The sequence below is a fragment of the Urocampus carinirostris genome, chromosome 14, assembly GCF_059441175.1.
Source record: "Urocampus carinirostris isolate Australia breed hairy pipefish chromosome 14, RoL_Ucar_1.0, whole genome shotgun sequence".
In the NCBI taxonomy this organism is placed as follows: Eukaryota; Metazoa; Chordata; class Actinopteri; order Syngnathiformes; family Syngnathidae; genus Urocampus; species Urocampus carinirostris.
In genome coordinates this window covers 32,426,582-32,443,860 of record NC_142362.1, presented here as the reverse complement: position 1 = coordinate 32,443,860, position 17,279 = coordinate 32,426,582, and the positions used below count along the sequence as shown (strand labels likewise).

The following is a 17,279-nucleotide window of genomic DNA, read 5'->3' as shown; positions in this document are numbered from 1 at the left end:
CTCGTCACCTCGATGTCTGTCATGGTCAAAACATCCCCATGTGTTTCCACGTCATCAGGGCTTTGTTCTCCAAACATCGCCTGCCATCTGCGTCAGAATTCTGTTATCAAAATTCCCTAGCCAAAAAACTCCGCATTTGGAAACGGCACGACCTGAAGCCCATTCAGTGAATATCTTTTGCATTAAATGTAATTTGTATTTGATCGTACAAAATCCTTCACCAGTCACTTTGGAGATGATGCCGTTCTTCTCTAGATGTTCTAATTCTTTCCCAACTGCTTACTTTATGGGTGTGGGTAGTAAAACCTTAGTTTGACTCTGTCTCGAACTCTGACCTTTGCTTGGAACCCTTGCATCGTTTCAAAGTCTCATTTAAACAGTACTTTGTTTCTCTAATAAGGGCTGTCGTTTATAAGCACTTTTTTTTGGAGCAAATGACGGCGTGTAGGAGCACTTGATGACTTGTCACTTTTCATACTGAGCTATTTGGCCAGTTCAATTTGATCTCTTAACCAGCTGCGGTCCAGCAAAGGCGTTCTCTCACCCTTTACGATGAACCATGTTAAGAGTCCACTCCTTTCCTTTCTACTTGACTGGTACCTGTGATTTCCCTAACCCAAGAATCCGGTCCCCTGTGTATTATGAGAGACGAATAGCAGATGGCTAAAGAGGGAACTGTTCCAAACTTTCCCCGTAGACCTTCTCAGGAAGTATGGTGATTGAAGCTACAATGTCAAGTTGCATGCTTACTAGTTTTCCAGCTAACTGCACTGTTTTCAACTGCTGAATAACAAGCAGACCTAGTCTAATCCAGGTGCCCAAATAAGAAAAGGAAATTGAGGTAAATCAATATTTGTTTTCCTGCACTTGCTGTATAAAGTAACATTTACTGACCATACTAATGGTGCTTCCTGATTTCTTGAAATGTTTCTGAATGCCAATGTGTTGAACTTTATAATGACCTAATGATTGTTTGTAATCTGAGTTTTTCTACAGAATAAAATGTGTGAGTGAGGGCTTCCCCAAGAATGGTGATTCCATACTTTTTGCTAGGGGTTGTATACTCTGTTGGACCCAAAACACTGAGGAATACATTTGCTTTTTTACATCTGCTATGTCATTTGCATCCAGCCAGCGCTAACATTCTGAATAAGACTCAACATCTTTTGATGGGCCAAACTCTGGTACACGCCCAATTGTGTTCATTTTACTTTTCAAATGTTCTCTATAAGCCTCGACTATTTTTGCAAAAAAGTCAAATTTTTTGGGTCTTTTGTCGCTAGGTGACAGCAGAGTACTATTCGCTCTTCAATGAAGTCAAAAAAATAAAGAACATTTTTTATCATGACCATTGTTGTTGAAGTTAAACTCAAAGATCTGGTCAAAATGCATTAAATGTAAGACATTAACATGGAAAAAAAATATTCAGCTAAAGGACAATGACATTTGGGCAGGTTATTGTCAGACGCTTAGAGCAAAAACAGGACATTTATCAATAATGAGGTATTCATTTATAATATCAGAAAGTATTGTGAAAAGGTAACTAAAGTAACCGTTACTCGATAAGTAGCTGTAATCAAATTACTAGTTGAGTATTTGTAATCGTTACATTATCTAGTTACTTTAAAAGTAATGTAGTTACTAGTTACTAAGTAACGAGTTACTGTAACACCCAACACTGATCATAACGTTCCATGATTAGTGTTATGATCATGGAAACTAATATTTCTGATCATTTTATGACCATTTTTACCACATTGTCCTGGGCTGTATTGTACTTGCACTTAATACACTACAGGACAAAACTACAAGCATGTGCCCCCCTGGAGTACCCCAGTAATGGCCACGTCTTACAAAACAAAGGCAGCCGTTCACACCCAAAGGCAGGATGTTAGCTGGTCAGTTGATCCCTCTCTGGCGTTTCTGCACAAAATGATAATTTGATGCCTCCGGTAGTGCTAGTGGTAAACTAGCACTTTGGACTTTAGAGTACTCGAGTTTCCTTTCGCTGTTAACCGGTATGTTGCGTGTTTTTTTCTCTTTTGAGGTTTAATTACTTCCTATAACAATGTTGTTTTACTGAATCAAAAATCCTCTTTTTCGTTTCAACTGCAATAGTTTGGGTATTTGGAAAAAAAAAAAAAAAGACGACGCTAAACCGGACATCTTGCAAGCTTCCACCTTACTTGGTAACTGCTCAAGACTACCACACATAAAGCTATCCACTACACCATTCAGGTGTTATTTTCTGTAAAACAAGTCTCTGATGCGCTGTTCAATGCAATACGATAGATATTAAATCTCACAGCGAAGCTCCTATTTGCACGTGAACATTTTCATATGTAAAAAAAAATGAAAAGGTATTTAAATCATCAATTCTACAATTTAATTTTTGTATGCCATTTGTCACTCTTTTAGTCTGCAGGAGTTTCCTTAAGTTAAATGTTTTTTCACAAATCCACTGTTGATAACGCTACAAGAGATTAAATCTAGTGAAGGAAAACATACTGAGGGGTTGGTAAAAACTCATTAATCCATTTATAATCAAACAATTTAAATCGTGAGCCTCTGAAAAGACCCCAGGCCCTCCAGCTAAGGCACACTTTTTATGCCCAAAAATGACTAGCCTGGCCCCTCTGAGAGTTGTGCTACCGTGGGGCTCTAGGCTAAAATTACTTTGACACCCCTCCTGCAACACAGCAACATCTAGAGGTCCATTACATAATATACTTTAATATAAATGTCAAAAGCTTCACTGTGCTGTAATTCAAGCTAAAAGGACTAATTAAAAATAAATCCAACACGAATCATAAATAAGCTATTTATTTACAGGTCAAAACATTGTCCAGTCATATAAAAATAGCAGTTTGCCAGCATGTACAAAATCATCTTCCTGAACGAACACATACTTTGGAAACAACACTTGGCTCCTGGTAGTTTAAAAAAATCCTTTTTTTGCATAGCAACATTCAAAATGGAGTCCACATGTTGACAAACTGCTTTAATGAAGCTCACAAAGGCCTGCACGTTCTCTCCCTTTAAAAACGATCTCCAGCGTCCTCATTTGAAGTTAAATTTGAAGTGGAAATTTCCCGATCCGAACGGATTGAAGTTGTGGAAGTGGTGGCCCCCGTGGTGGCCCTGCTGACTCTCTGGGTCCATGGGGTCCTCGCCTTGGTCAAATTTGGTTCTCATTTCTGTAAAATGACATATCGGTATGATGGCCACATGTGTTGGGTGATGCCCTTGCTGCTGATACAGAAGCGGCCCGAACGGACGACCAAACTCTCATGTTACTTGTACGCTACAGACAAAAACTCAACTGCCGATTTTGTGCTGGCGTAAGAAGCTTCAAACTCGTCATAAAAAATCTAGGTTTATTTCTTCTGTTAGCCATTTTCACTTTCCACAATTCACCCACCACTCCAGAAAATCCATCAAATTCCAATTTCCCTCCAGTTGAAATGTTTGAGTATTGACTGGTTTTCTTAAATCAACCAGTATGCGTGGTTGTTTTTGGCCAAATTAGTCATTTATCATCAAATCAAATAAATAAAAGTAGCTACTTCAAAATGACGTGACTGTTTATTATTTTATAGAGTGCTTATTTCGCATTCTCTTCCAATAATCTGAGCTAATTGCAATCGGAAATTGTAAGATTATCCATCCATCCATCCATCCATTATGTGCACCGGTTATCCTCAGTAGGGTCTCGGGGGTGCTGGAGCCTATCCCAGCTATCTTAGGGCAGTGGGCAGGGGACACCCTGAACTGGCTGCCAGCCAGTCGCAGGGCACACAGGGACAGACAATTCACTCGCTCATCCACACCGAGGGACAATTTGGACCGGCCAATTTACCTAGCATGCATGTTTTGGGAATGTGGGAGGAAACCGGAGTGCCTGGAGGAAATCCACGCAAGCACGGGGAGAACATGCAAACTCCACACAGGAGGTTCGATCTCATGACCTCAGAACTGTGCCGCACACGCGCTAACCACAGTTCCACTGTGCTGCCCCTTGTAAGATTATTTCCTTCTAAAAACCAAATCACACAACTTATGACTTAAAATTATGGTGACTTGTTTTGAAGTCGTTCTTACCCGGGTCAGTTAGGACCTCCTTAGCCTGTGCGATGTCTATGAACTTCTTCTCCGCTGCCCTCTTTTCGTCCGGGTCTTGGAAGTTATCCGGGTGCCACTGTTGCGCCAGTTTTCTGTACGCTTTGATGATCTCCTTTTTCTGAGCAGTCCTGTTGATGACAAAAATTAAAGTCAGTTCTCTTTTTCTTTCTGTGTCCAGGGTTTGGACGCTTGTACCTCTTGACTCCCAAGATCTTGTAGTAGTCTCTTTTCTTAGACTGTTTGAGAAGACGCTGGGCTTTTTCCTGGCCTTCTTTAATCTGACGGTCGTTCTCGCTGTGTTTGGACGCGCTGTCGTAGTCGCGTATAGCTGCAATTCAGGACAGAAGGGAAATGCTGTCACTTTTAATGTCAGCCAATCATCAAATGCCAACAACTCATAGTTAAGACTATTGTTAATCCAAGTTGTGAATTTATGCTTAATTCTCCATTTCCGAAAAGATAGAACAGCAATCCATCGGTTATCGTGGTTAATGGGGATCAGAACCCCCCCTGCAAAAAGTGAAAATCTGCAAAATTGGCCATGGAAGCCCCCAAGGGTCAAACTTACCTAGGGAAAATGTCCTTACCAACTGAGAGTATACAACTAAGAAAAATACAATTAGAGATCTACAAATAAAAACAGAATTACAGTCAAATGGTCTTTATTGCCATTATACAAAAGTACAACAAAATTGGAGGTCTTCTCCTTTCAGAGTAAGAAAGCCATTTAGAGTGCGGCTAGCTAGCTGCATGCTAGCATCGAGTCACCTTGGCTTCAGCCACTTGTCCGCGATGATTAAAATACAACCGTCCTGAATGTAACAGTTTAGCTCGAGGTCATCCATTCCATTGATCTGGCGTTGGTGAGATACAGGTTTGGGAGGGGTAGCTTGTTACAGTAGGCTCAACCTACCGTCAAACTGTTGTGTCTCGCCCTCCCGGGTCCTGACAACAATCCACAGAACACTCGCTGGTGTGACCACCATTTCTTTGCGCACCTCTGACTTTCCTCAGAGTCTGATTTAATTGAGGAGTTTCTTTTCAATGTAACTTGCTGCTAAAATACTAGCTATCAGCTGGAGCTGTGCACTCAATTTGTTTGAAGGGGAGGGAGGGGTGGACATGCTGACTTTTACGCTCGCCCTGTGGTTTGACTGACCGCATACACTAGCCCAGGGGTCAGCAACCTTTTCAGTGTGTGGAGTGCCACTTTCATATGCCCTTGTAAACCAGTGTACCTCACCAAGATCAATGACTCTCACATTTTTTATATATCCAACAGAGTTGTATTTTTACAACAGTCCGAATATACAATATGGATATACATTGGCTGTGCATGCTGTGTTTGTTTCACAGCATGCACAAGCCTATCAGTCGCCCACCCAGCACACAACCTGCCCCTGTAATGGCATTTTCTGCTGTCTGCTCAGAACACAAAGGCTACATTGATATCATAGACAGTAAAGACAATTCAATTCTATTTATTTTTCTAGATCTGGCTTCAACTTTTTACCACAAGAATCAACCATTCTTCATCAACAAAGAAACTACAATCAAAAACAAGTGATATGGACAGCTACCATACCATTCATCAATGAAATCTTATTGCAAAAAATATCAAAACTTGAAATAACAGCAAGAAGGCTACTTAAAAATAAGTGCAACAGAAATAACAGCCAATTGGGTCGCAGATATAAATGGTTTTCTGTGCTTTTCTCTGCAGTGAGCAATGTGATAACTTGCTTCAGTGGTGGTGTTTATAGCAGTGAAAAAGGTTTTCAGGGTCCGTGTTTGTTGAAATGACGTTTAACACTTGATGTGCGAGGTACAACGCTCTCGAGGCATAATGCACAAACAGCACGGTCATTTGTTTGCACAAAGCCACAGTCATTTGTCCACGCTGGCTGAAAAGAATGAGATTTTTTTGCTGGAGGAGCGGTCATGAGTCATTTATCGCGCGCCGATGTTTATGTGGCTGCGTTAAATCTTTCCTCCTCTGGAGGCGCAGACACGCACTCACGAACCAGAGGAAGAGGGGCGCTGCCGTAAACACGGCGCGCAACTGAAAATGTATAAATTTCAGGTGAGGATGCGCAAAAAAAAAATCATTATTTGTATTATTTTTCGGTGCGCTCGCGTGCCACTGGTTAACCCCTGGCGAGCCACTGTTGACACGCGTGTTACAGGTTGCCGACCCATGCACTACCCTATCAGTCACGCACACCCAAAACACTAAGCCCTCCAAAAACTGCTCCTGTGAAAGCAGTTTGCTGTGTTTGGAACACAATGCACGGTTCGTTGATATCCATGACAATAAATCTAATTTCATTCAAAATCAGCGAAGAAGTGAACCAGCGATAACCGAAGCGCAAAGTAGCGAGGTGTCTCTACATTTATGATGAGGGGTAATAAATGAATGGCTTGGTTAGACTGTATAAAGCAGGGGTGACAGACTCATTTTAGCTCAGGGGCACATAGTGAGAAAAAGCACTCTCACAAGGGGCGGACTAGTAAATTAATGGCATAAAAGAGTGCCTTAGCAGGAGGGCTGGGGGTCTTTTTGGAGGCTCGCAATTAATTACAATCCAGGGGTGTAAGATTTGATTATTTCTTTACTAAGATTTCATCTCCTGCATTGTGAAAAAAGAAAAACAACAATTGAATTCCCTTCCACTTCTACTTCATTAACTTAGGGGAACTGGAAAGTGACAAAACAGGATACAAACACCATTATAAGTGCAAATTATTTAAATTGATTTACTGATTTAAGTCTTTTGCAGCTTTGTATTTTATATGAAATTTTTACCTGTACAAAATAAATATTTAGTGTTACTTTTAATTCCAAGTAGTTGATCCGAATGATCGTATACTAACATGAGTAAGCTGCAGTGCTAAAAATATATGGGCATGACAAATGGTCAAAAGCCGAGAAGGGTGTGGAGGAAATACTGTATGTATTTGTATTAAATGCACACCCCGGATTTTATTAAAAAAAAAATCTGTATTAAGTGTTGTTTGGCTTTTTCTCAGCTGAAACTAAGGGACAACATTGAATACATCCAGCCTTGATTCAAATTATTCATTGACAACCAGTAAACAGGGCAGCACGGCGGCGCAGTGGTTAGCGCTTGTGCGGCACAGTTCATGTCATGGGAACCTGTCGTGGGTTCAAAATCCAGCTCCAGACTTCCTGTGCGGAGTTTGTATGTTCTCCCCGTGCTTGCTTCCAAATTGTCCCTAGGTGTGAATGAGCGAATGAGTTGTCTGTCCCTGTGTGCCCTGCGATTGGCTGGCAACCAGATCAGGGTGTCCCCTGCTCACTGCCCGGAGATGGCTGGGATGGGCTCAAGCCCCCCCGCGACCCTAATGAGGATAAGCGGTACGGCTGATGAGATTAGAACCAGTAAACAATACCAACAAAACATTTACAACATATTCGTTTCATGCCCTACAAGGTCCGATTCACCCTCACGTTTTTGCGTTTATATCTTTCAAGACAACTTTTTTTCTCTATTCTCTAAGATTAGTCTCTGGTTCTGTGAATACAAAGAGTGTGATCATGAGACAAATACAGCACTCCTGACCACGCTAACTATACTGATTTAAATTTTAAAGCACCACCTCAATGCTTGATTCACTCTGGGAAATGTCACAATACCCAACATTTTCTCCTCAGATATACACAAATCAAGTAGTCCCCCTTTTTTGACTTCAAAACGGTGAATGTCCCCTAAAGGTGAGAGATGATCATGCCTGAACACAGCATGTCTACATCCACTTTGTATGAGCTTTCATTGCTTATTAATGGTGGAGGTATGCCCCCCCCCTTGTGGACAAGCAGAGACAGGACAAACATGAGAAAACACTCGTATGAAGGCTTACCCTCTTCATACTGTTCATCTTGGATGTAAGCCTCCGCCCTGTCCTTAAGTGCGTTAACGTTGTCGGGGTTCGCCATGAGAACTTCACTGCACACCTTGATGGCTCTGGTGGGCTGCTGTTGACCCTTTAACAGCAAATACGCCACCTTAAATTTCCTCTAATGAATGTAAAACAGCCACTTTGAAGGGGCGAGGGAGGGGTTACATGTGTCAAGGCGTGGCAGATGCGCTCCTTCGCCAGGATGGTGAAATGAGCTATGTCGGGCTCGGTCTTCATCACCGCCTCGAATTTACCGACCGCGTCCTCGTACCTGAAAGATCAATGCAAAAAGAAGCTTTATCTTTTCTTTTTTAAATTTAGAAACAGGCACTCGGACCTTTGCTCTTGGATGAGTTCTTCAGCTGCCAGAATCTGTTTGTTAAGCTTCTTGACCCGCTTGTAGTGACTGAAGCATTGCTTGTGATCGGGGTCCAGTTTAAGGCATCCGCGCACCTCACTGAAAAGAAAAGCAAATATCTTCTTATAACGAATAATAATTGTTTTAATTTACAAGCCTAGTAATAGAATTATAACTTTACTGTACCAATAGAGAGAGGGATCACATATTTTATCCAAAACTGATCGAGAAAAAGTGGTTAACAACAAAACTATAGTAGGTTATAAAGGAGCCATCACACAAAGTCTGTGAGCATCGCTTGGAGCAACAGTGAGCAACATCAATCCTGTGTGTTGAAACCAAATATTATCAAATATGTCCAAAACCTGACAATAAATCAAGTTATTCTGCTGGCTTTCCGGCAACACTAGTTTGATTTTCACATTTGAATGAAATGGCTCATGTAAGATTGGAGAGGTTGCATGGCCAACAACTATCACATGAGATTAATGTTTTCAAAAAGTTTATTTTGTTACATAGTAATAACATATTGGGGATTTTTTTAGTTGGTAGCACAATACAGAACTGTATGTAATTACACTTTTTGGTGGAAAAACAATTTTTCACTGTAATTGTGGCTGAATTCGTGAATTATTCCGCAATTTTGAGCCCTAATTTTTATACGCAGGGTTACTTTTCTTGTGTGCTGAGGAGCTAATTAATGATACGTGCGTGAACATGTGTGTTTCTAAAGACTGCTTGAATTAATTAATCCTTTTTAGGAGTTGGGTTGCTACAATACCAAACAAAAACACCTGCAGGGACAAGCATGACTTCACTCTCCAGCACTCTCCCTACCCCCAATCCTCCTACCTTGTGTGTTCCGCCTCAAAAACTTTGCTAAAAGTAGGCTAAAAGCAGAAAGGTGCAGTGGGAGAAAAAAAAAAAGCATAAGCGCTCTGAACTCAGTTGGGCATTGTTAATGGATAATTAAGAGAGACAATATTTAACTTTAATCTTTTTATGCACACCTCAAATGATGCACCCTACCATCAACCCATTTATTGCCATAACTTTTAAATATGTTTTCAGAAGAACTGTCCCCGAGTGCCAATACATTAAATTTGTTTTTTTTTTCGTTTTATTAAAAAAACTACTATAAAAGGGGTTGGCACTGCTCATCAGTAAGTATCAAGCCTCTGAGAAAAGATTTTAGTATGGAAAATCACCATTAAAAGTCAATATTGGCTTTGTCTAGATCTTTGTCCACACATCGAGGGGAACCCCGCTTTCTAGTGTTGCTTCCTGTATCCATTGTGTGTAGGGGACCAATATGGTAAGTAGGTGTAGTGAAGCAGTTTGGCCAGAGTAGCAAAGATATGGATAAATACGACTCAACAGAGCTTTTTATCCTTCTAAAAAAAGATGACCAAGTCCATTCCTCATCGTCGGGGCAGAAGGATGACGTTTTGTGCACGTCCGCAAAACACGCAATCACCATGGTGACCGAAATCGAGTGATCACGTCACGGGAAGCATTGCGTGCTAAAACGTTCTTGCAAAGATAATGCATAAATTAATTGTTCTTGCAATGGAATGTTATCTTGCAAGCATAGTGCCCTTGTGTTAATGGAAAGCGTGGTTTAGAATTTGGAGGTATGTGAAACGTCGTCTTGAAATGCATACTTTCGCAAAAAGCTCTTTTTCTATAAGGAATTTTTGGAAACTAGTATTTTCAAGATACCTATTAAACCTAAACTGTAACAAACGTAAAAAGCTACAAATATACATTTCTAATGAAATGTTGAAGCTTTCTTTTGATATGTCCTATGCCTATTACAAAACTATATTTTATGTTGGGCTTCAAAATTGAGCCAAAATGGCAAAATATGGCTGGCACTGGCTTTTCCCATTTGAGAAAAACGTCTGGCAGTGAATGACTTAACAACTGAAAAGTGAACATGGACAAAGAGTTATTTTGCTCTTACATGAGCGACATCTCGTGATCACCCAGGTTGTAGTAGATGGTGCTGAGCTGGTAGAAGGCGTTGGTGTTGTCGCTCCTCAGCTTGGACAAAACCTTCAGGTCACTAATGGCCTTCCCCATATCACCCAACTGGATGAAGCATTCGGCGCGCATCTCGCGAGAGCTGGCGTCCCAGACACACGTCTGTAACGTGAACGGAAGAGTCCAGCTCAAGCCGACGTTCGCGATGCTGCTGATGAGCGCATGTCGTCCTACCTCGACGATGGTGTCCAGCAGAGAGACAGCCGAGGCGCAGTCTTTGGCGTTGTAACTGCGCCGCGCCTCAGCCACTAGACGCTGCATCTGGTCCGACCTGGTCAGCAAATTCTCTGCCTCGCTTGCTTCCCTGTCATTGGTGTGGCCCTTTAACTGATGATGGTAAAAAAATAATAAAAATATAGACATATATTGTTGCACTAAAATAATAAACAATGTTGACATGTTTTATCAAATTCAAAGCAGGGGTTTTCAACCTTTTTGAACCTAAGGACTACTTTGTTATCGATTGAAGCAAAGGGCTTCCAGTTGGATATGCATTTCCTAAATAACGTATGTTATAAGTTCCTACCAATCTAGTGCACCTTTCTCATGTCTTAATTCAAGCCCTTTTTAAGGACTTCCAAACCCAAGTTACCAATTTACCATTAAAGAAAAAATAAAGTGTGAATCATCCATTTTACAGAGCCACAAATATATCCACAATTTACATATGCGGTTTTTAATCTTGCGTGTGCAGTCATCAAAACATGATTTTCAGATCTTGAGTGAATTGCAAATATATTTATTTTGGTGACAAATCTCTACCCATATCGGTGTTAAGTAAAAATAACAGTAATATGTAGCTTACATTATCAGGTGCAGGAAGTTGTTACCATTACAATGTACCACTGGGAAACGTTACTTTCATTTTCAGCATGGCCCATGATAAATGTCAATAATTGATACATAATTCTTGCACCGGTCCTCTTGCGGTTCACCGGTAGGACGCGATGACACTTCATGGGACAATACCGTACAGACTAATGCCAGCTGCAGTAAATTACGTGGGAAGAAGAAATGCAATGGCAAAGCGATGCCACCAGTGAGCAGTGTCGGCGTTATTCGTAAGGAGACTTGTTAAGAAACACAGAAACAATATCAAGAATTTACAAGTCCCTGGGAGGTATGAGTAGTGCTAAAAAGAAACTAGTTAAGCATTAAAACATCTAAGCTGTAAAAGGTCATTGAAAAATTACATAAAGATGTATTATTAGAAGGTTTTTGACCACTCAATGTTGGTGTATGGTATCGTGCTGCCGAAATAAAGTTCTAAAAAGCACAAAAATGCATGTTTGTACGAAAGTCTGTTATTTAAATCAAAATCACTTTTTATTCACCAGGCGGCCCTAAATAATCAACTTTGTCTTTTTAAGAATAAGGACACTGATCATGTCAATGATCGTAACTAAACTGATTGTATCAATCAAAAACACTTTTTCAAATTTCCCAGAAAATCACATTAAATACTGGTAAGCTCTTTTCTGAATGGGTCGACGGGCTACACAAGTTTTTTTAGGGGGGCACCACATTGGTAACTCTTGGTTTTGAGACTATGTAGGTCTGCCCTTACCTGGTTACCTAAAATCAATAATCTGCAGAAAAACACTAACGCAATTTTAGACCAAAACTCCACTCACCACATTTCTGAAGTCGTCTTCCGCTTCATCCAGCTTGCCTTGCTTCAGAAGGAGTTTTCCTCTATGGAGACGTGCCTGTAAAGGTTTTGAAAACTATATTTTATTTTTATTAGTGAAAGCAAAAGAAAAAAAAAGTCTACACTTAGAGATTAGGACACAGATCATTGTCCTGGTTGCTGAATTTAATGCCCGATTTTAAACGATTAAGGTGTGATTTAAAAAAAAGAAAAAAAAAAAAAGGATAGATAAAGGCAGGACTCGCCGATGTGAAGTCCGGTCTAAGTTCGATGACTCTGCTCAACTCTGGCAGTGCTGACTTGGACTTGCCCATAGCCAGAAACTCCGTGGCTCTCCTGTAGTAGTCCAAGTAGTTCTTGGATTCTTCATCTTATCAGATAGCATTCGTAGTGAGTTGCAAAGAAATGCACAAGAGACCAAAGGCGAGGTGTTTAAGTCACTAACCCACGGCGGCAAGTTGTCCTGCGGCGAGCAGCTTTTTGCCCATTTCCATCTGATGGTCTACGCTCCCTTCCCAGCCACACTTGACTCCTGAAAACCGAACCACATAAAACAAAGAAGGCTGTGTGATATGTGACCTCAGGGACTCAACATTGTAAGCTTGCATAGTCTTCCTCAAAATACAAACACGTGTTTTTGTGTGTAGGCCATGAAAGATCATTTTTCGTTGATGCTTAATAATAAGTACCCAGGTTTATCATTGTGTCCTAAAGTTCAGTTGTTAACTTTAAAAGTACAGACGCTCCCTACTTACGCCCATTCGACTTAATTGAAAATATGTAAAAAAAAAAAAATGGGGATGTCGAAAAATATCCGGACATTGCTGTAAGTTAGATTTTGTATTGTGTACACCTTTTTCTGAGCACAGGACATTATTACAGTGCTTCTTTCTGCCGCTACCAGCGTGTGGTGGCGCTGTGAGAGGTCACCCAGCATCCAAACAGAAGAAAAAATTCCATTCCTCTTCCTAGTTCATGTGTAAACATAACATTGTGTACTCTATTTCTCGCGCGCTAAGAACTTTGACGTTTTTATTAATATCTCGTACATCCATTCAATATGACTGGTGTAAAGTGTAAAGAAGAGGTGAGCTGTTTCTTTTGAAATGCAAGTGGAATAAGAAAGCTTTCGTGCAGTTGAGAAAATGGTAGGAACGCTTTTTTTTTTGCCACTTTTTACCACGGATGAGGAAGTCGCCTAACTTTTGAAGTTAATCTTCCAAAACCAAGTTAAACTCAACTTTATTTAGCATATTATTTAATGAAATGTTTATTTTTCAGTACAAAACAATAACAAAACATAGCACTGAAGCAACTTACGAACAAATTCAACTTACGAACGATCGTCCGGAACCCATCTCGTTTATAAGTAGGGCAGCGTCTGTACAGCGCTTGTTAATTTTTGTTATTTTACTTGAAGCAGAGCTGTTCGGGGCGGAACACATTAGGTTCGAGGAATGAGGGCAGGGGGGAGTGCTGGAGTGTGACGTCATGCTCGTCCCACTGGTTATTGTATTCATATTTGTCAGTGGAGCATGAAAATGGTGAGAGTAAGAAAACCCAGACCATCTACATTTAAAGATAAAAAAAATAAGATTTTATCTGAGCGCATCAAAGAAATGCACGTACATCATAAATGTGCTGACTGAGGCTGGAATGCTAACACAAGACAGGAGATGGCCACATGAGATGCAGCTCCTTACAGATCCTTAAACTGGGTGAGACAAGTTGCAGTTGTGATAAGGATAAATCTCCATTTCTGACGGTTTACTTCTTGGTCTTTAGAAATGTTAGTGATGTCAAATGTTCATGTTGTATGAAATAAGCCCCCAAACTGGTTTATATTAATACAGGCCCCCTTTAAAATAAGTACACGCTATTAAAAGCCACAATATGTTGTCATAAACATTTCATAAACGCAAAAAAAAACAGTTTTGTTTACTTACACAGCAACACTATATTATGTTTACTTTAAAAAACAAATTATGAAATCTTATTTTACTATAAACATTAATAGCTCATAAAAAACAGGATTTCACCCCTAGTCCAGATAAAAAATAAATGTGCAACAAATGATTATTTAAACTTCCAAATTAACTAATCGGATAAAGTTAATGTTTTTATTTATATTCTTATTAGTTCACATTACTTTTATGGAAAACAAAATAATATATTAATGATTTAGTTTCTGGGTAAAACCATACTGTGGCAGAATAGTGACAAAAATGTCATTCTTTTTGTTCAAAAAAAAAAATAAGACAAATGGCTTGAGCCAGGCTGAAACAATTTACCTCCATAATAGTGGGACTAAAAATGTTCCCCCCCCCCCCCCCCAAAAAAAATAAATAAATAAATAAATAAATAAAAAATCAATAGTTGGTAAATGGTTGGTTGAATCCCTTAACTACTAATGTCGAAGGGGCACCATTTCCTGTGCCGTGTCTTGGGTAAGTACAGCCTGGTGATGCCCATTCCTCTGAAGGCAACATGTTTCCACCCAGTCTTGAACCGGGGACCTTTTGCGTGCTAGGCGAATGTGCTAACAATTGCAAAAAAAAGGCTGACTATAAAATTAAAGTGTACGTATAACAAGTTTTTAAAAATATGTTAACAATTTCAGAGTTAATAATAAACCTCTGACGAACTAAACAAAATACAAAGAAACCTATTAATCACTACTTAATGTGTTATTTTTCTTCTAAGCTGTTTAAGATTACACTGCAAACACAGTAGAAATGGTACACAGCATTGTTGCTGATTTTAATGACCATAAATCTAAATTTAAAAAAGGTTAAAAATTTACGGCAATTTTTTTAACCAAAATAAATAACCTGTATTACTGCTTGGGCCAAGGTGACCACAAATGAAAGGAAAAACTTAAAATTGTCTTTTGAGGCAACACGATACATTTATTTTAAGTGATAAAATTAAAAAAAAATTGCAACTAGTCCAGGGATTTTAATTATTTTCTAATTTTTAATTATGACAGACGGTGTAGCTGGAGAATTTCACGTCATGTATATATGTATAACCCTTAATCTCGCGAGAAGTCTGAATAACCAGTGGAATTATATAAATCTAGGTTTAAAAAACACTTATATTCAATAGCTTATGAATTATTTCGACCTCAGGAAGCTGTCAAACGGACAATTTGTTATCCCTTATACTTCATGTTAATGATGCCTGTGTATTGATCTAAAGCTACAATAGTACAAGGTATTGTTTCAAAAAAAGGTGAAAAACACTGCACTAGTCGATGCACAGAAATAGCTTACTCTTTTTAAATAATATTCCAGGTACCCAAAATGGAAACGAAGATCAAAACAAAAAACTTTAAACGTGTCAACATGCTATAAATGTATATAATTACGTGGGTTAACTGTTAGCTAAATGGCTAATGTATTGACAGTTAAAGACCAGGATGGCGTTAGCACAATATTCAATGTAGCGAACACTGGATCATAAAAGTTAAGGAATATCCTAAAATATCAAAATCATAAAAACACTATGGAGTATTTTCCCGCAACGATTGTGCAACTTACCTTCAAATCGGATGTCAATCAAAACAAGAACATATGGCAGGTAAATTAGTATCTTTTTTGCGACGTGCTCCATAGAAACCATGGCGAAATCCGATTCAAGTGTGACTCGGCGTCCGATTCGAAGTGACAAAGTGACTTTATTAAGATTTTGTTCCGATTTGAGTTCCAAAAGAGTCCCATGTGTTGACAAGTTTGGAGCGACAATCACTCGAGAAGCTGGGCTTTCCTTGCCTTCCGTGTCTCTATTGCTGGCAGCCAATCACAACTCTGCCGGCTGGTCGTGGGGTTCTCTGATTGGCTGCTGTGTTGAGGAGACCAGGCCTACTTTCATTGGCACAACTGAGTGGGGCCACGGCAGCATTTCGAAAGCCTGGGTACACCCATTTAATTTTATTTTAGGTTTGCCTCTTTTTCTTTTCTCAGTTCTAAGGGCCTCGAAGATGAATTGCCAAACTAGTTTGACGAGTATTATAATTTACCCAAAACTTAAAAAGGTGATGACATTTATTTGTATTCAAAAAGCTGGACTACTGTTTTGGATCCTCATTGTTGTTGTTTCATACCTGTCAACCTCCACGGCTCCATGCCCTTACAAAATGTTGTATTTTTCCTTACAAAATACAAAATAATCTTACAACATATTTTTTTTCAAACGTGTTTATTTATGCCGTTTAACATGTTATATTGTACATGTGTTTCGTTATATCATATATAAATTGTTAATTAACATTTTGTTGTGAGATACTGAGTTGCTCGACATAAATGAGGTTTATTATAAAAAAAAATAAGTAGCTTGGACGTTCACTGTTGGAGGAAAAAATACATGCAAATATAATTAAGTAGAATAATATATTTTCTTATTCAAATTATTAATTCATTTTCTGCATTAAATTATTGTTGGTAATATACTGATTAAAGGGATAACCACAAACCTGTCTTTTTTCATTTTCTCTTTTTATACTAACTTCTTTATACAACTATAATGATTCGTAATATAATGCATCAAAGCAAGTGAGCCGTTTTAGAGCCGTCTCTCTTTAATGAGTTGGGCCGAAAAAGCCGGTTCCCCAAAAAGAGACGGACTTCCTTTCACTACATAACTTCCACATGAAATCCCAGGCGGCAGATGATGCACACAGTAGCATCAAACCGCTCGCTTCGTTTGCAACGGGGAAAAAAAACGATACCGAGATAAAGGCTACCGCGGCGAACTCGTTTGACTTGATTGATTTGCCGTTTCGTGATAGTCGGTGTATACTGGATGGTACCCATAATTGACAAATTTGCGTTTTTCCGTACAGATTTTCTTGTACGTCCTACACGTCTTAAAATGCATAATACACGTACCTTGTACGGCAAAAACGTAAAGGCTGACAGGTGTGTTGTTTTCACATGTATTATTTTTCTTTTATGGCACGTTGTGACAAACATCACAAACTCAAAAGATCAACCCAAAAGAAAAAAAAAGACGACAGGAAAAAGCCAAAGACCTACATGCCTAGCAAAAGTCTTGCCTCCCCAAGAACGTTTTCTCATATTGCCAAATTTCAGGCTTCAAACTTTAAACTAAAACTCTAAAAACATTGTAAAGCGTAGCCATTTTTTTTTCAACATTTTATTATTACAACGAAAAAACTGT

The 17,279-nt window shown here is 39.3% G+C and overlaps 1 protein-coding gene across 1 annotated transcript; it reads right to left on the bottom strand.

The window, feature by feature from the left end:
• Positions 1-2,807: 2,807 nt before the first annotated feature.
• dnajc3a (DnaJ (Hsp40) homolog, subfamily C, member 3a) lies at positions 2,808-15,871 on the bottom strand. Its single transcript, XM_088353206.1, has 12 exons — positions 15,641-15,871; positions 12,544-12,630; positions 12,344-12,468; positions 12,082-12,156; positions 10,622-10,774; positions 10,368-10,549; positions 8,381-8,500; positions 8,209-8,314; positions 8,005-8,128; positions 4,318-4,450; positions 4,102-4,250; positions 2,808-3,197 (listed from the first exon to the last, which is right to left on the bottom strand). Exons 1-12 carry the CDS (start codon positions 15,720-15,722, stop codon positions 3,061-3,063), a joined length of 1,473 nt encoding a protein of 490 aa, XP_088209332.1. The 5' UTR covers positions 15,723-15,871; the 3' UTR covers positions 2,808-3,060.
• Positions 15,872-17,279: the final 1,408 nt, after the last annotated feature.